General features: G+C 41.6%; 1 protein-coding gene across 2 annotated transcripts; it reads right to left on the bottom strand.

Annotated features, from left to right (window-relative positions):
- Window positions 1-7: 7 nt before the first annotated feature.
- On the bottom strand, window positions 8-19,164 carry HSPD1 (heat shock protein family D (Hsp60) member 1). Of its 2 annotated transcripts, none has more exons than XM_054043581.1 (12): window positions 19,029-19,164; window positions 17,394-17,569; window positions 14,241-14,493; window positions 13,360-13,442; window positions 12,059-12,154; window positions 10,839-10,932; window positions 8,283-8,451; window positions 7,719-7,818; window positions 3,822-4,067; window positions 1,410-1,584; window positions 507-685; window positions 8-387 (listed from the first exon to the last, which is right to left on the bottom strand). In XM_054043581.1, exons 2-12 carry the CDS (start codon window positions 17,565-17,567, stop codon window positions 244-246), a joined length of 1,713 nt encoding a protein of 570 aa, XP_053899556.1. In that variant the 5' UTR covers window positions 17,568-17,569; window positions 19,029-19,164; the 3' UTR covers window positions 8-243. The 2 variants fall into 2 exon arrangements, with proteins under 2 accessions (XP_053899556.1, XP_053899557.1); XM_054043582.1 differs by lacking the exon at window positions 19,029-19,164 and adding an exon at window positions 18,682-18,789.
- Between the last annotated feature and the right edge of the window lie 143 nt (window positions 19,165-19,307).

The raw sequence follows: 19,307 nt of genomic DNA, 5'->3' as shown, positions 1-19,307 counted from the left end.
CACCCAGTAGCAGGAATGTACAAATGTCTTTATTGAAAAATACAAAATAAATTATCTGTAGGCATGGACAGTGACTAAACAGTTACATCGGTTAAATTAAATCCAGTAACTAATGGTTACAGTGATTCTTTTAAACACCAGCCTCACTTCAGTCACTATCCACCCCTGGCACTGACTTCTGAAGTTTTTAACAAACTGTCAGTCTCAACCATCACAGTTCATGATGTTTCAGTCTTCCAGGAATTAGAACATACCACCTCCCATTCCTCCACCCATTCCGCCTACGGGTACTTCCTTTTCCTCTTTAGGAATTTCAGTAACTACAGCTTCTGCTGTGGATAAGAGGGAAGCAACACCTGCAGCATCCATCAAGGCAGTTCTTACAACCTAAGAGAATGGAAACAAAATGTAGTTCAATACTAGTTCTTCCCCTCTTACCCCCCCCCCCCCCCCCAACATTAAAATAAGGTACAACCTTAAAGTTCTTTGAAAAAAATTTACATTACCTTTGTAGGGTCAATGATTCCTTTCTCTACCATATTTACAAAGTCTCCAAGCATTGCATCATACCCAATCTCAGCTGGACTTTGCATGATTTTTTCAACTATCAATGATCCTTCAACACCTGCATTCTTAGCAATAGTCATTGCTGGAATTTTCAGTGTTCTCCTAATGATTTCTATGCCTGTAAAAAGTATTTAGTGTTCTAAATACAGTACATTCTCTATGCATTCTATTGCAAGTCAAATATTCCAACTTATTGATGTGCTAATTAGTTACAAGGAGAGCAAACAAAATTTTCTGCCTCCTGCAGGAAAGTGTTAGATAATGACCTACTGCTGGGCACCATTACAAGTGAGGCCATTACTAGTACAAGGCTCAAGCACCAGTTTAAATTACCATTATCACTCTTGAAAATAAAGCTATGATCTTATCTAACCAAAGACAAACACTCCCCCCTCAAAACAGGGGTAGGAAAACTTGATACAGTATGATCCGCTCTGAGTTAAAGAATCTTTAGAAGCCACTGTCAAATTAGATTCCCCAAATTAAGTGAAATGTTCTCAATCTTTACTTATAACTGCAGTATAAGAGAGACCCATTTTGTTTAACTGTTTAGAAAAGTAATAGGTTAGTTATCTCTCGCATTAAATACCACAGTCTTAAAATAGCTGTTTTCCTGCTTTTTCTAAATTAGACCACAAGGAAAGAGTCTTCCCATTTTTAATGTAAAACAGATTATCAGGAGAGTCAAAGGTTGCTTGTTAACCAGACCAAATAACCATAAAGGACTCATTGAAATGAACTGTATTCTAATCTACAGTGTGCAGCTGTTTTTGAAGGTAAGTAGTATCACAAGGAAAATGTTAATCTTCAAATTAAAATCCATTCTCAAGTAGTTTGCTTACCAATTTTTTGATCTTCATTGACTGGCGTTAAAACATCTAGTGCTGGGATGCATCTAAGCAATGCACAACCACCTCCTAGAACTATACCTTCCTCTACGGCAGCACGAGTAGCATTCAGTGCATCAGTAACTCTGTCTTTCTTTTCATTCACCTCAATGTCGCTTGTGCCACCAACCTAGAATAAACAAACCACATGTCTTGTCAGTTGCGTAAAGTCCCCATACATTCTCAAAGGCAAGAAAGTGCTGCAGACTCCAGAAGCACTGCAGGCCAGTTAAACATCAGTAACAAACTGACTTTTCCATTTGAGTGCCAAAAAGCAACAATGTTTTGACCAATTTCTGCATGTACTTCAGTTGTAGAGAGCCTTTTGCAATTAAGATGCTTTACATTTCTAAAGGTGTAAACGTATCACTTCATCCATCCCTGAAAAGCAAAAATATGTATTCCTGCTGTAAAAATGGATCAGAGTTGAAGTGACAGGAAATAAGACCTGTAGAAGATCTGTGTAAGCTCAAAAGTTTGTCTGTCTTTCTCCAACAGAAGTTGGTACAATAAATATTATCTTACCCACCCTGTCTCAGGAAATTAAACCTGTAGATAGTGGTTAACAGCCCTATTCACGTACACAGCATCTTTTGGATTTCTAATGGCCACAAAGAATTAAGACCTCCATTTTTGTCTAAGAGCACCCGCAGCTGGCTAGGTGCCTTAGCTACTGGGCAACTTCTACTTACCAATTTAGCACCACTACATAACAGTTTAGCTTTTCCACAGCTTCCAAACTTCAGTGAGCCAAACTGCCTCTCCTGAACTAAGGCCCTATGTGACCAAGTAGGCCCCACTCTTGCACCTAGGGAAGCATTAAGGGATTACATAAATGTTAAATTGCAAATTGTCACAGGGTCCTGGCCCCTTAGAGGAAAGATGTCAGCCCCACCTGTGCTGCAATTAATTAGCTGCTTCCCAGCCCAAAGGGGTGGGATTAAAGAGGTGATAGGTTAATGCACACATGGGCCTTATAAGAAGGCTGAGAGACCCAAAGGGGTGGGATTAAAGAGGTGATAGGTTAATGCACACATGGGCCTTAGAAGAAGGCTGAGAGAGATCACGCACTGGTTGGAACTACAGGGAAAATGCAGGCTCCTGCAGAAAGCCTTGAGCCCAGGTCTGCAGGAGACTAGGTACTCCAGGGGAGCCAGCCTGCTCTAGTGGATCAGGAAAGGATGGAAGGAACAGAGTCCAGTAGGGACCCAGAATGGTACTCCAGGGGAACCAGATGAGGCAGAGTATTCTATTCCTTAGTCAGAAAAAGACTCAAAAAGTAGCCCAGAAAAATGGGAACAGGGTGGTGTGAAAACACCCAAAGAGTAGAAGATCCTTTTTGGTTTTTGGGGACTTTGTAGTTGGACTTTTGCTACCACAGATGGGGTGAAATTTGTAACTTGGCTGGAGGGATAAGCCACATCCCCAGCACAGACCAGTGTGTGGAGAGCCAGGAGTATTAGCAGTGCAATGCTCAGCCAGCAGGGGTTGCTATAGGGCACAGTTGCTCCATGACAGGCCTTAAGAAAAATACCAATGATACAACCTTACACCCTTCACTATAATTGTTTCTAATAGACAGAGGTTTTTCTCTTGAGGGGGAAAAAAAGGCAAGTAAACTAATGTAATGTCTAACAGGAATGTCACCCTATTTTAAGCAATCCTGACAAGAAAGAAGAAGAGGAAAAAAAAAAAAAAAGCGTAGCCGAGGTCCAATTTACCAGGTTTGATTAACGTGGTGGGTTTTTTCTGGCACTTTAGAAGTGGAAATTAAAGATGACATCTCTGCTAAGCATTTAAAGAGTCAAAGTGATTTAGTGAAAAGTAAAATTTTGTTGGTTGTCCATTTGGTATAGCATAGTTTTAGTCCAGGGATTCTCAAACATTTTTTATCAGTGCCCCCCCCCCCCAATAAATATCCTGCCGCTCAGCTCGGAAGGCAGAGTGGGGAGCAGCTACTGGCTAGCCCCCCAGCTCTAAAGGCAGCACTGCACCAGTAGTACAGAAGATGGAAATGTGAAAAGTGATATTAATTAATTAAATTAATACCACTTTCCCCAGCAGACTTAGCATCCTATTGCCACCCTTACTTCTGCGCTGCTGCTGCCATCCCAAGGCTGGACAGCCGGAGCCCTGCCATCTCCAAGTGAGGGGAGGAGAGCCTGAATGGTGGGGCTCCAGCTGTCCCCTTTATGCCCACCTCCCAGGTGTGCATGGCCCCTTCTACAGAAGCTCCAGCCACCTAGAACTGACAGCCAGAGCTCCCTTAACTCCCCAACCCCATATCGCACCTCCCTTGGGAGGCCTGCCCCATAGTTTGAGAACTGCTTTTTTAATCTAAAAAGGAAGAAGTTTAAAGTTCCTCACCTTTAGTACTGCTACTCCATCAGAGAGTTTGGCCAGTCGTTCATTTAGTTTCTCCTTCTCATAGTCACTTGTAGTAACTTCTAATTGTTCAATGATTTCTTGGATACGCCTTTCAATTTGAGCCTTTTCACCCTTCCCTTTCAGAAGCATGCTATCGTCTTTTGTCACGATGACCTCACCAACTTTACCAAAGTCATGAGGCTGAATGTCTTCTAGATTGAGACCCAAACCCTCTTCTCCAAATACCTGAAATAGATCATATGAAAGCTTGGATTCTAAGGCCTTATCTACATGGAGACATTTCCCTGCACAACTATAGTAGAACTATTCTGCTTTAACTCCCTGATATGGACACTATTCTGGCAAAATGTGATTTATTCTGGAATAGGTTACTTAGCTTCTGAAGCAGAGTAATTCTGGAATAGGTGATTTTATTTATAAGAACATAAGTGATCTCTCTCCTTCCATCCATCTCCACCCTCTGACAGACAGAGGCTTGGGACACCATTCCTTACCCATCCTGGCTAGTGGCCATTAATGGACTTACCCGCCATTAATTTATCTAGTTCTCTTTTAAACCCTGTTATAGTCCTAGCCTTCACAACCTCCTAAGGCAAGGAGTTCCACAAGTTGACTGTGCGCTGTGTGAAGAACTTCCTTTTATTTGTTTTAAACCTGCTGCCCATCAATTTCATTTGGTGGCCCCTAGTTCTTACATTAAGGGAACAAGTAAATAACTTTTCCTTATTCACTTTCTCTACACCACTCATGATTTTATATACACCTCTGTCATATTCGCCCCTTAGTCTCCTTTTTTCCAAGCTGAAAAGTCCAAGCCTCTTTAATCTCTCCTCATATGGGACCCATTCCAAACCCCTAATAATTTTAGTTGCCCGTCTTTGAAACTTTTCAAATGCCAGTATATCTTTTTTGAGACGAGGAGACCACATCTGTACATAGTAGTCAAAATGTGGGCGTACCATGGATTTATAAGGGCAATTCTCTGTCTTATTCTCTATCCCTTTTTTAAAAATTCCCAACATCCTGTTTGCTTTTTTGACTGCCACTGCACCGACATCTTCAGAGAACTATCCATGATGACTCCAAGATTTCTTTCCTGATTAGTTGTAGCTAAATTAGCCCCTATCACATTGTATCGTTGGGGTTATTTTTTCCAGTGTGCATTACTTGACATTTATCCACATTAAATTTCATTTGCCATTTGGTTGCCCAATCACTAAGTTCTTCACAGTCTGCTTTGGTCTTAACTATCTTGAGCAGTTTAGTATCATCTGCAAACTTTGCCACCTCACTGTTTACCCCTTTCTCCAGATCATTTATGAATAAGTTGAATAGGATTGGTCCTAGGACTGACCTTTGGGGAAACACCACTAGTTACCCTTCTCCATTCTGAAAATTTACCATTTATTCTACCCTTTGTTCCCTGTCTTTTAACCAGTTCTCAAGCCATGAAAGAATCTTCCCTCTTATCCCATGACAACTTTAATTTACGTAAGAGCCTTTGATGAGGGATCTTGTCAAAGGCTTTCTGGAAATCTAAGTATACTATGTCCACTGGATCCCCTTGTCCACATGTTTGTTGACCCCTTCAAAGAACTCCAATGGATTAGTATGACATGATTTCCCTTTACAGAAACTATGTTGACTTTTGCCCAACAATTTATGTTCTTCTATGTGTCTGACAATTTTATTCCTTACGATTGTTTCAACTAATTTGCCCGGTATTGACGTTAGACTTACCGGTCTGTAACTGCCAGGATCACCTCTAGAGCCCTTTTTAAATATTGGCATTACATTAGCTATCTTCCAGTCACTGGGTACAGAAGCCAATTTAAAGGACAGGTTACAAACCATAGTTAATAGTTTCACAATTTCACATTTGAGTTTTCAGAACTCTTGGGTGAATGCCATCTGGTCCCGGTGACTTGTTATTGTTAAATTTATTAATTAATCCCAAAACCTCCTCTAGTGACACTTCAATCTGTGACAATTCCTCAGGATGTGTCACCTACAAAGGACGGCTCAGGTTTGGGAATCTCCTTAACACCCTCAACCGTGAAGACTCAAGCAAAGAATTAATTTAGTTTCTCCGCAATGACTATCATCTTTAAGTGCTCCTTTTGTATCTCGATCATCCAGGGGCCCCACTGGTTGTTTAGCAGGCTTCCTGCTTCGGATGTACTTAAACATTTTATTACCTTTTGAGTTTTTGGCTAGCTGTTCTTCAAACTCCTTTTTGGCTTTTCTTATTACATTTTTACACTTAATTTGGCAGTGTTTATGCTCCTTTCTATTTACCTCACTAGGATTGGACTTCCACTTTTAAAAAGATGCCTTTTTATCTCTCACTGCTTCTTTTACATGGTTAAGCCATGGTGGCTCTTTTTTAGTTCTTTTACTGTGTTTTTTTAATTTCGGGTATACATTTAAGTTGGGCCTCTATTATGGTGTCTTTGAAAAGTGTCCATGGAGCTTGCAGGGATTTCACTCTAGTCACTGTCTTGTTTAATTTAGTTAAATTTTTAGTTAACCTTCATTTTTGCATAGTTCCCCTCTCTGAAATTAAATGCCACAGTGTTGGTCTGTGAGGTGTTCTTCCCACCACAGGAATGTTAAATGTTGTTATATTATGGTCACTATTTCCAAGCGGTCCTGTTATAGTTACCTCTTGGACCAGATCCTGCGCTCTACTCAGGACTAAATTGAGAACTGCCTCTCCCCTTGTGGGTTCCAGTACCAGCTGCTCCAAGAAGCAGTCATTTAAAGTATCGAGAAATTTTGTCTCTGCATTTCGTCCTGAGGTGACATGTACCCAGTCAATATGGGGAGAATTGAAATCCTCCACTATTACTGAGTTATTTATTTTGATAGCATTTCATCGTCACTATCACTGTCCTGGTCAGGTGGTTGATAATAGATCCCTACTGTTATATTCTTATTAGAGCATGGAATTACTATCCATAGAGATTTTATGGAACATGTGGATTCATTTAAGATTTTTACTTCATTTGATTCTACATTTTCTTGTATACAAAAAAAATAAAGATGGCTTTTTAATACTATAGTTGCCCCTACCATAAATTTTAAAAAATAAAATTAAACTGCCCAACAGAACGTTCCACGCTCCTTCAGACCAAACTCTAAAAGATTTACATCTGCACTGAACATTGAGAAGTCATGACATGTTCACTAACATTAATTTTGGTCAAGCTTTTGTTCAGTTTTATAAGAGGTAAAAACTTCCAGAACAACTCTGACAAGTTTCCTGGGCACCACCTAGCTACTACCCTAAAGATTACTGGGGAGGGTCTATATGTGATGTTAAAAGGTAGTCATTGAAAAAGCTATTTAATGATCACAAGCAGATAAAGTTGCATTGCACTACCGCTCTCAAAACTTACTCATACAGAAACATTAACATTTTAAATTAAAAAGTGCATAAATTAGACATTTCAAGGTGCCAATCTGACTGCCCTGCATATTAAAGCTTTTTACAGTAGTTCCAGAACAGGCAAAAAACCAGCCACAGTGCAGGTTCTCCTACAGCTCCCTGTCACATCAAGCGTCTCTTAAGGAGCGATGACCTATGGACAAGAACAGTTCCATGCCCATCCAATACACTGAATAGACTTAAAAATAACTGCAGATGTGAAGGGGACACCTAATAACCAGCCAGAACAACTGGCCACTTACCATGCTATACAATGGCATGACAGTTCACCCTGGACCAAATGTGAATCAGTGACCTGGAAAGTGTTGTACCCTGTTACCAAATACTTATCCTCTGGAGCATTTTGGAGGAAGTTAAAATCAAATGGGTGCTTGGCCACAAAGTTAATAAGTTTGTACATATTTACATGCATATAATTTACTTACAGCACCACCAGTAGCAATTGCCATGTCCTTAAGCTGGTTCTTTCTATTGTCACCAAAACCCGGTGCTTTTACAGCAACAACCTGAAGACCAACTTTTAATCTGAAAAGAAAAAGTTCAGTGAGAACACTAATTCTTACAAAGTGTTAAATTGTTCACTTGTTACAGTAGCTGAGAGAACAAAAGAATGTTCTAAATGAAGATATTTTAGTGCAAGTGAGAGAAGCAAAGAAAAAATGCCATCTTAATGGATCCCACAAGCCCATCAATTGTTTTTTTCTACTAAACTGATTAGCAATTAAACCACCAAATCACTAGGATTCAGAGTTATCACCCAAATGGGGCTATTCACAGCGGTTACGGTTTGTCTGCACTGCTGAGAGGAGACCTAAATAAGAAGCAATGCAAATTTGTCAAATTCAGACATACAACTGGGTCTATTGCTCTACAGAGTAAACTGTGCGGGAACATCTGCTGTTTTTAAAGACAAAGTGAACACCACAGTTTTCTGACTCTGAAGTAGACTGACAAGGTTCTATATGGAGGTACACCTATTCAAGCCTTACCTGTTCAGGACGAGAGTACTGAGAGCTTCACCATCAACATCTTCAGCAATAATGACCAAAGGCTTACGGTGAGCATTGGCAATTTCAAGAGCTGGAACTATGGATTGAACACTGGAAATTTTCTTCTCACTGATTAAGACATAAGCATCCTGGAATTCACATTTTTGTCCTGCAGAGGCAATAAGTATTGTTTGAACTATCTAAGTGTTCTATTTTAGCAAGTATATATGAAGGTACCCTTTACAACCCCCAGATCTGATCAAATCTGGCTACTACACGCTCCATTTACATTTATATTAGATAGAATGCAGTTAAGACAAATTAAATGAAAGAGTAAAAACTAGTTTCAAGTAACATTTCTACTCCTGATACCAATTTGTGACTTTATAGCATTTCTATTTTCTCTGTCATGAAAACTCCTACATAGTCAGAAGTAGTTGAAAACTACTGCACATGATCAAGCCACTTAAGAATTTTAGCACTTTGACTTAAAGCTGTGCCACACCCTCAATTTTTATTTGGTGACTTAACCCTGAACAATATATACAAATAATACTTTTGGGTTATAACAAGCTTTTGCACACATCCAGGTATATTCTGGGGTAAAGGAACACCCACCAACATCACCCTGCCCCTTTACTTCAATTTGTTAAGTGAAGATGATTTTACCTTTCCCCAGCCCTTACTTAGGAAAGAATGCTCTAGTTTTACAAGGGAATGCAAGAACTAGCCATGCAAATAAACTCTGATGTTTCTCAAAGATCAAATGATACTTCTATTCCATGTAAACATGAGTCTTAAATTTCATTAGCACGTGATTACACTCTGGAGAGACCAACGTGGCATTTTCTTGTAAGCAAGATTTTTTTTTCCTGCTTTGTTTTTTTAACTGCCAATTTTGAAAAGTCAATTTAGGATCAGAAAGTTAAGCTATGTTTTCTGGCTCACACCCATTATTCATAGATTCTAGGACTAGAAGGACCTCAAGAGGTCATTGAGTCCAGTCCCTCCCCTGCCCTCATGGCAGGACCAAATACGGTCTAGACCATCCCTGATAGACATTTATCTAACCTACTCTTAAATATCTCCAGAGATGGAGATTCCACAACCTCCCTAGGCAATTTATTCCAGTGTTAAACCACCCCGGCAGTTAAAACTGCTATCGTGTCCCCTCTCATTCTTCTCTTTTCCAAACTAAACAAACCCAATTCTTTCAGCCTTCCTTCATAGGTCATGTTCTCAAGACCTTTAATCATGCTTGTTGCTCTTCTCTGGACCCTCTCCAATTTCTCCACATCTTTCTTGAAATGCAGTGCCCAGAACTGGACAAAATACTCCAGTTGAAGCCTAACCAGCGCAGAGTAGAGCGGAAGAATGACTTCTCGTGTCTTGCTCACAACACACCTGTTAATGCATCCCAGAATCATGTTTGCTTTTTTTTTTTGCAACAGCGTAACACTGTTGACTCATATTTAGCTTGTGGTCCACTATAACCCCTAGATCCCTTTCTGCCATACTCCTTCCTAAACAGTCTCCTCCCATTCTGTATGTGTCAAACTGATTGTTCCTTCCTAAGTGGAGCACTTTGCATTTGTCTTTGTTAAACTTCATCCTGTTTACCTCAGACCATTTCTCCAATTTGTCCAGATCATTTTGAATTATGACCCTATCCTCCAAAGCAGTTGCAATCCCTCCCAGTTTGGTATCATCTGCAAACTTAATAAGCGTACTTTCTATGCCAATATCTAAGTTGTTGATGAAGATATTGAACACAGCCAGTCCCAAAACAGACCCCTGCGGAACCCCACTTGTTATACCTTTCCAGCAGGATTGGGAACCATTAATAACTACTCTCGGAGTACGGTTATCCAGCCAGTTATGCACCCACCTTATAGTAGCCCCATCTAAGTTGTATTTGCCTAGTTTATTGATAATATCATGCGAGACCGTATCAAATGCATTACTAAAGTCTAGGTATACCACATCCACTGCTTCTCCCTTATCCACAAGACTCAGTTATCCTATCAAAGAAAGCTATCAGATTGGTTTGACATGATTTGTTCTTTACAAATCCAAGCTGGCTATTCCCTATCACCTTACCACCTTCCAAGTGTTTGCAGATGATTTCCTTAATTACTTGCTCCATTATCTTCCCTGGCACAGAAAAACTAACTGGTCTGTAGTTTCATGAGTTGTTTTTATTTCCCTTTTTATAGATGGGCACTATATTTGCCCTTTTCCAGTCTTCTGGAATCTCTCCTCCCATGATTTTCCAAACATAATAGCTAGAGGCTTAGATACCGCCTCTATTAGTTCCTTGAGTATTACAGAGCCAATACAGCCAGCAAAAGGTAAACATTTGTTTTAGTCAAAAAAGCAAGCAGCTAACTGAATATAAATAGGGAAACATCTTTGGGTTCAGAAAAGTTATGGATAAATGTTGATAAGTTACCCAAAATTCACTTTACTTACATTGTAAACTCTCTAGGAAGACCTTCTTTTTGTTCATATAAGTTATAGCACAAGGCACTTTGATGGCAACTTTTGCAAACTCACCTTTGGCTGTATTAATGAAATATGGTGAGATGTAGCCTCGGTCAAACTTCATACCTTCAATTATTTCCAACTCATCATTCAGGGTTTTTCCATCCTGTTTAAATATGATGATAATTTACATTTAATCTATAGTTTAGGTAGTAAATAGATTGCTTCTATGCACATTTTTAATATGTCAATCACCATGTAATTCAAGTCTCTCTGCGCTACCTTCACTGTGGTTGTATTCTTTAGCCCTCTCCCCCCCTTTATGGGGGAAAAGAACAATGAGGGAGAGAAAGAGGGGTTAATCTAAAAGAGATATTGTCTCTAAGGGGGAAGTATCGGTGCACATAAGTTGTGTTCTGTAAAACACATCCTTACCTCCTGCAGTGGAAACAATGTCTCACAAGAATTATATCAGAAACATCAAGGAAGTTCACCTCTACTTTTATAGCTAAATTCATCCTGTATTAGTCTTTTAACAGAAATTATCTTGACCACTTAGCAATATTTATTGTTCTAGATAACAAACAGTGAAAGGAAAAGGGGAGAGGGGAAAAAGGCTTGCGAACCAGTGATTGTTGGCCAGTATAGTCAGTCTTACCTCAATTTATTGCAGTTAAGAAACTGCCACATTCTCCCAATTATCTTTAAGTATTATGCACCATAAAAATACTGGTATGTCTCATATCCAGGCTACTGAGAACCATTCAGCATGTCACATTAGTTTAGACATATGTATCTGCTCTGCAGTCCAACTCATCACTGATTCATTTTCCATTCACTGTATTCCATATGTTCCTGTATTTACTGTGCTGATGTTACAACCACTGCATAATTTTGGTCTGTAAGTCATCCGACTATAAAGAGCAAGCAGCAGTCCTCCTAAAAAAAAAGTTATGTTCTCGAGTTTCTTTTCACTATTCCCTGGTTATGAGGCAAAACTATGATAGTGAGCCCAACAGCTTGTTAACACTATGTACTCCTAATCCAACTCCAATTTAGTGGAGTTCTGTAGTGAGGGCAGAGTACATGCAGCGATGCCATACAAAGCAAGAACCAACAACATATAGCAGGTCTGGATTTCAGATTAAAGTGGAAGGAGTTTAATTACAAGTGCAGTGAGTTCACTTTTTACTCTGGTTATCTGTGCTTTCAGCAGATGTTCCTCTAACTTGGCAAGTTTATCTTCAAGAAAATTGCAGGTAACCTTCAACAAGCATAAGAGTTACTCTTACCTTAACTGTGATAACACCCTTCCGTCCAACTTTTTTCATTGCATCAGAGATTATGTTGCCGATTTCCTGGTCCCCATTTGCTGAGATTGTAGCAACCTTCAATGAGATGTTAAGTTATTTTTCCTGTTAGCACTTGATTAATCAACTGTTTACAGAAATTAAGTTTAGGGACTTTTTAAGGGAGCAATAAGACTAAAGAGTTACAGGTCAGAGAACAAGAGGATGCAATTCATGACATGATAATTTCAGCATTAACATTGCCATGTGATTAGATATGTAATACCAAATATGTGAAAAGCTACAGCCTTTTCAGGAAAAGTCTCTTCCATTTTTCATTAGCAAAAAATTAGAGTTGGTATGGGACCTAAAGTCTTCATCTCATGTTAAACTTCTGAGAAGTCTAGAAATGTAACCATTATTCTAACATTTATGTTTCTTCCATAGATAGCCAGTGAACAATTACAAACGAGTTTAATATATAGCTGTTTCTTTCCTCAATATATGTAGTATTCACTTTGAATCAAGATAGCAATAGTCACTTGGCATTTTGTCCCATGAAGACAGAACCTACTTGGGAAGCTAATGAGTCAGCTGAAGATCAAAGCTGGTTTAAACAAAAGGCTGGTTATCAGAGAGTGGAATGGACCCTTTAAAGGCCAATGGTCCAGCCCTCCTGTGCCTCATTAACAGCCTCTGAATGGGGCCTGAGAGTAGGCAGCTGGTCTCTATAGAGCAGTGGTCCATAAGCTTTTCAGGGTCATGCCCCCTAGCTACCCCCCTCCAAGCCATGACTCTGGGGTAAGGGTGGGGAAATGCAGACCAGGGTAAGGAGGCCGCAGCTGGGGGTGGGTCTGGGACCAGGAGCGGAGCCCCAGCCTGGGGCTGAGGGCAAGGCTGGGTCCAGGTGCAGCTGTGGCTGTAGGCAAGCTGGGAGTGGAACGGGGCTGGGTGGTGCTCCCTCCTGGGGGATGCCTGGGACCCACCATGCCCCCCTCTTCCCCAGGACCTCTGCTACAGAATCAGAGGAAAACAGAAAGCAGCTAGAGAAAGCTGAGGCAGAGTACTAGAGACTCATGCAGGCTACAGAGACCTAAAGATAAAATGTTGCATTTTCAATGTGAGTTGCAGTAAGAGTCTGATCAACACAATAGCAAGTTGATGCCATATACCCAAAATGTAATTTAGCTGAATCCATTACAGTTATTTTTTTACTCTCTATAGCACATCTTCGCTTGTTGGATGAAATTTTTATTTATGACAGTTACAGAAAACTAGTAAACCAAGAAGGAACAAAGTCTCACCTGGGCAATTTCTTCTGGAGTTGTAACAGGTTTGGATTGTTTCTTTAGTTCAGCAATGACAGCATCTACTGCTAGCATCACACCTTGATAGAAGAATATGATCGTTATGATTACTTATAGGAATTCTATTTACATGGTGCAGAACAGTCAAGTCTCATGACAAGCTTCTAAATTCCTCAAAATTGTAATGCAAATTAAACAACGCAAGAGCAGCAACACATCTCCCCCCCCCCCCCCCCCATTTGCGTACAAAGTAGAGTACTTATTTTGCTGAGTCTAGGCCATACACTTTCAAGGACAAAGGACAGCCCTGTCCCAATCTTACAAACACAAGACACATTGACAGATCTACAATTTTTTTTTTAAACACTTATCAATTTTAAATTGCAAGTACATACAGAATATTCAGTGAGGGGAAGAAGGAAAGCAGAGATAGCTATGACAATACTTGGTAAAGAAGTTAAACAGAATTTAAAATAAATACTCTAGGCACATAATACTAAGCACTGTATAAACATTTCTGTTTTAGAACTTCCATAAGATAAGGCTATCAGAAGACAGACTTTACTGAGATCTGTTGTGATGAATGACAAGTAAATATGATCCAATGATGAGGAAAAAAAAAAAAGAGCTCTATACCACAGGTTATATAAAATTTATGTATCTAAAAGAATAAGGCCTGACCATATTAGTTCACCCACTTGCCAGCAAAGTTAGACTCCTTTCTATGTTTTGCCCCTTCCCAAAAGGGTCATGTGGCCTTTTCCTATCTCAAAACACCAGTCAAATTTGCCATGGTTGAAGCAGAGAGAAGAAACCAAAGAGACAAATATTAGAGAACACCTTAAGTGCACCAGTGACAAAGATTGTTAAATTCTTACCTCTCCTGATTTCCACAGGATTAGCTCCTTTGCTGATTTTCTCAAAGCCCTCCCTGGCAATGGAACGCGCCAGTACTGTTGCAGTAGTAGTTCCATCTCCTGCCTCTTCATTTGTGTTGTTGGCAACATCTTGAACTAACCTGGCTCCAATGTTTTTGTATTTGTCTTTCAAGTCAATTGCCTTGGCTACTGTCACACCATCTTTTGTTACCTTGGGACTTCCCCAGCTTTGTTCAATAATCACTGTTCTACCCTAAAATCATCCAACATACATAAGAAGTATATAATTAAAATGATACCAAGCAGCACAGACAAAAGGTATTACTACAGAATTACCACTTGGCACACCTACACAAAATAAAATGTCTACACTGCAATAAAACACGCATGAATGGTCCATGGGCTTCTGAAGCCCTAGCACTGGGCCCCCATAAGGGGGGGGGGGTAGATCCCAGAACCAAGGCTCCAACCCAAGCCCAGACATCTACACTGCAATTTTATAGCCCTGAAGCCCAAACAAAGCCAGCTGACATGGACCAGCTGCAGTTGTTTTATTGCAGTGTAAACATACCCTCAGACAGCCACTTTCCACCAAGACACACACTTAATATATACTTATTTTTATGAAGAGGAAAGTTTGTGCTCCTACTTTCCAATGTCAGAATGACATTTCTGGCTCTAAATAGAAGAGCCTTTATAAATCAGTGAAAGCATAAGGCACCATTTTAAAAGGAGAGCATCCAACTTCCACAAACAAGGTATGTTATGAATAAATGGAACACAATGTAGTTCAATCCTTCTTGTCCCTGTAAAGTCAACAGGAGCAATAAGGTAGCAAACACATATTCATCATCAAATAAGACACATATGGGTAAGCCTAACTATGTCAACAGGAGGGCTTCTTCCATTGACACAGCTACCGCCTCTTGCAGAGGTGGATTAACTATGTCATCTTCCATTGGCATAGTAGCATCTTCGCTGAAGTGCTACAGCAGCACAGCTGCACTGGGTGTTGTGGCAGCATTTTAGGTATAGAGCTGACCTCAGTCTCATCACTTTTTCTCAACCCTCACCTTGAGAAACTAGCCTTTCACCTACAGCCACTACACCTCTGCCCTTCAGAAAAGCTGAGAAGGTGCCAACTCCGATTGTTACAAGGTGACTAGCTCCTTTAAGAGTGTGCAGGGGCCAGTGCCCCTGATTGATTAGTTGCCTCCCAAATGGGATTAAGAGAAGCCACCTGAGCCATATAAAGGAGAAAGTCAGAAAAAAGTGGCAGGTAACAGCTGCGTGAGGAGGAAAGGACAGATGCAGGGAGAAACAGAAGCAGCAAAGGAAAGTGGATACAGAGAGCCACTGGGAAGAACAAAAGGTAAAGAACATTACTGGTGAGGACTGGCCAATGTTGGTGAACCCCTGCTGAGTTATAAGAAAGCTTGTACAGAGGCCCCTAGGAACAAAGGGAAAAACCAGCCTGGTTAGGGGTAGCCAAACATGAAACAATAGAATTGATGTAGGTCAGGAGAATGGCTCCCAAGAGTATGGGTAGGACCCAGTTAGGGAGGCCTGGGTGAGTGGAACACTGCTAGGGAGCTCTCTTGGGAGAGGCTTGACTTGAGGCTACCAGAGAAGTCACAGTTAGAAGCAAATCTGGGAGCTCTCAAGTGGATGGCATGGAGATGAGAGCTCTGGAACATGGGAGATGATGTCCCAGAAACTGATAGAGAAAAAAAAAAAGCTCAGAACCTCCTGTACTTTAGGATTTTGGAAAGAATGATTGTATCATGAGGGTTCTGCAGATTATTGAACACGTACAAGAATAAACTATGACTACAGACAGGCCTCTGAATTGAACATTGAAAGAGACAGTATTTCTTTAATGGCTAGACCAAGAGGAAACAGACAGGCACACACATCATGGTGCAGTTTGTGGCTTGGGGGTCACCTTGTCATAGTGATGAAGAAATAAATGGACAGACCAACTAATTTCTCATAAGCTAGGCAGCCATTAACAGTGAAAAATAAGTGCTTTGAGCCACCCAGTCTCACACACTGTCGGTTATGTAATTTATATCATGGTTTTTAAAAATAAAATAGAATCTGCTCCCCACTTGAAAGTTTCTCTCTTAAGCTGATAGATATCTAATTTGTATTTTTGGTTTAAAAAGAAAACTTGAGGCGTGTAGAGTGATTGGACACTTACCTTTTGGAGACAAGCTTGATTACATGCAAATATTCTATAGTAGTATATCCTGCAAACACCTAATGTGTATAATTATATTCATGGGAGTAGTCCAACTTCATTCAATGGGATTACTCACTGGGATAAACATTTGGAAAATTGGGCCCTAAAGGTGCGTTCACCCATCATCCACCATTATTATTACACCCTTAGGACTTGCTTGCTCTTACTTATTTACCAGGCCAAGTCAAGATGAAACCAATACTGATAGACAAAGTCTGAAATGTATACTCCCTAGAGAAGTGGTTCTCAACCTATTTATATATTGTGTGGATGCAGCCCACAATGGCATACTACCTGCATGGCCCTGAGGGTGTCACATGCATCACAGCTGTGTGCCTATTGGGCTGCAAGTGGTCCGCAGGTTGAGAACCACTGCCCTAGAGGCATGTATGATGTCCATGGTCTTCCTTTAATCACGAGCCCTCTCCAAATTATGTCTTGTTCCAACATCATATGATCAAGCAGGACATAACTAGTTACTCTGAAAGCCTAAACTTGTTGCAGGCAGTTAAGCTGCCTCTATTCTTTTTCTCCTCTGTATGTTCACAGACCCCATTAATACTGACCACTGTAAATATATCCTGCTACAAGTAATTTTCTATCCACTGAATGTGATTTCAATTGTTTAGCCAAGATTTAAGTGGCTGTGCGGCGCTGGAAAGACAGATTTAGCAGCAAAGAAGAGATTCAATTCTCTCCAACAAGAGTGTGGCACACTATATATTTACCATTTGTTATGTACACAGTGATTGAATGATTGATAAATTATGCACTGTACCTACTGTAATTTTGAAATGGTCCATTTTATGAATTTTTTGACTTTATGAATTCCTCAATCCCCAATTAGTTTACAAAACAGGGCTGTACTGTAAGTATTCACATTACACAAAAAATAGCTTTTAATATACCTTTGGTCCCATGGTGACAGCTACAGCATCTGCTAGAAGATCTACTCCCTGTAGCATAAGAGCTCTAGCCTCTGCTCCAAATTTAACATCTTTTGCATAGGTCCGTAGTAGGTGTGGGGCCAGTGCTCTGGACACTGGCCTCATCTGACGTAGCACTGTTGATAAACGGAGCATTTCTGAAGAAAAAGGAAAAAAAAAAAAAGTAAGATACATTAGTTTTATTGTCAGTCCTTTGAACAACCATATTCCTGTGTTTTGTTCTCAAACTCCCCCAAAGATTTAGAGTAAACAACAAGTTGCTAGTAGTTTTGAGTTTTAAATGAAAGTGGTGACTGATCAAATATTTTAGTGTCGTAATTTTTGTAACAGTTACTGGATACTAGAACAAAAGTTCAGGAGTCTGGACCCCTAGATTCTATTCCCAGCTCTTCCAGTGATTCACTATGTGATCCTGGGCAAGTCACAACTTCTGCACCTCAATTTCTTCTTCTCTAAAATGGGAATAAAGTTTGAGCTCATAAGAGCACTGTGAAGTTCACTCTTTGTATGTGAAGAGATTATAGCAACAACAACGAGTGTTATGAGCATACTAGTATTATGTATGATAAAGCAGGAAAAGTAGTATATTTTACTGAGACCACTACAGGCTAGAAGAAAGTTTGTCAGAGCTCAGCAGCTTTATCAGCATAAGCATCCTAAAAGTAAAGTTGCTATCTCAAAAACAGACTGTGACCGTGAAAAAGGAACACTTCAAGGCTGAGAGCATCTGGTGATAAACTAAAAAAAAAAAAATTGCAACAGTATCAAGAGCCTGGCAGAGAAAGTCTGCAGAACCCAGGCCTATCCCCCTTCCACATGGTTCTCTCCATCAGGACATAACAAGGTCAAGAGACACTCGCCCCCTGCTGCTGGATGAGCCAACCTGCACAGGCAGCGGAGCCACCCTCATGGAGGCCCCTTCTCCCAGAGATTATGGGAGAAGCTGTAACTGCAGCCCAGCACTGAACGGCGTGAAACCATCCTGCTAACAGGGCAGTGCCCCCACTGCCAAGGGGTAGCCAATGGCTGGTAATGCTTCCAGTGCAGAAGAGAGGGGGACACAGTACGTAGGAAGCCGTGCACACGCACCCCGTATGTCTCTCACACACAGTCCCCCCCCCCAGACTGAAGGCGAAGGGGTGTCTCACACACACACACACTCAAGGGCAGGAGGCGGGAAAAATCTCACACACACAAAGAAGAGCAGGAGAGGGAAATCGCACACACGAGCAGGCATTTCCTTTCTCACCCCTCCAGGGTAGGAGCCGGGGGCCCCCCTCTGTCACACCCCCGCTCCCCCCCCCAGCAGGAGACTGGGGGGAGGGTCTCTCACACGCCCCAGTCCCTGAGACACCGGGCACGTGTGGGAAGCGGCGTGCGCGCTCCGTGGCGGCGGGCAGGGCTCGGGGAAGCCGCGAGGAGCCGTCTCCTGCCTCCTCCGCGCCGATGGCAGCACCACGCCGGAAGAGGCTGCCCGGTGCCCTGGACGCACATGGCTAGCGGGAGTAGAGGCCCCGGCGCAGCCAAGAGCAGCAGCCCCGAGCCCGCGCCGGGCCCCGCCTCAGCGGGCACAAGCCCCCGCGCCGGGCCGCTCACCTGTGTAAGGCGGGCAAGGCAGTAGTCGGCTCCGCGGTCCGGGTTGGGAGCTGGACGAGCAGCACAGCGCGGTGTGACTGAGTGACGGGAGCCTGGAGGGAACACAGCACTCACGGACTCTGCCCCTCCCCCGCTCAGGCAGCGACCCATGTGGGGTCCTGTGCAGCCGGGCCCCGCAACCAGCATAACAGCATACGTTTGTCCCAGTTGGAGGCGGAGCGCGGCTTTCCGCCAATCGTGCAAGGGCCTAGCCGGGGAGTGGGCGGGACCTGCGGGACT

Source organism: Malaclemys terrapin, chromosome 11 (assembly GCF_027887155.1).
Source record: "Malaclemys terrapin pileata isolate rMalTer1 chromosome 11, rMalTer1.hap1, whole genome shotgun sequence".
Classification (NCBI taxonomy): Eukaryota; Metazoa; Chordata; order Testudines; family Emydidae; genus Malaclemys; species Malaclemys terrapin.
Note: the sequence above shows the minus strand (reverse complement) of the source record. Positions and strands in the feature narration are given on the sequence as shown.

Coding starts and splice junctions, on each gene's coding strand:
- HSPD1 (XM_054043581.1), bottom strand. CDS start 17,567: ATGCTCCGTTTATCAACAGTGCTACGTCAGATGAGGCCAGTGTCCAGA. Junction 14,494..17,393: donor CTGTCACCATGGGACCAAAG/GTATATTAAAAG, acceptor GGATGATTTTAG/GGTAGAACAGTGATTATTGA. Junction 13,443..14,240: donor TCCTGTGGAAATCAGGAGAG/GTAAGAATTTAA, acceptor TCTTCTATCAAG/GTGTGATGCTAGCAGTAGAT.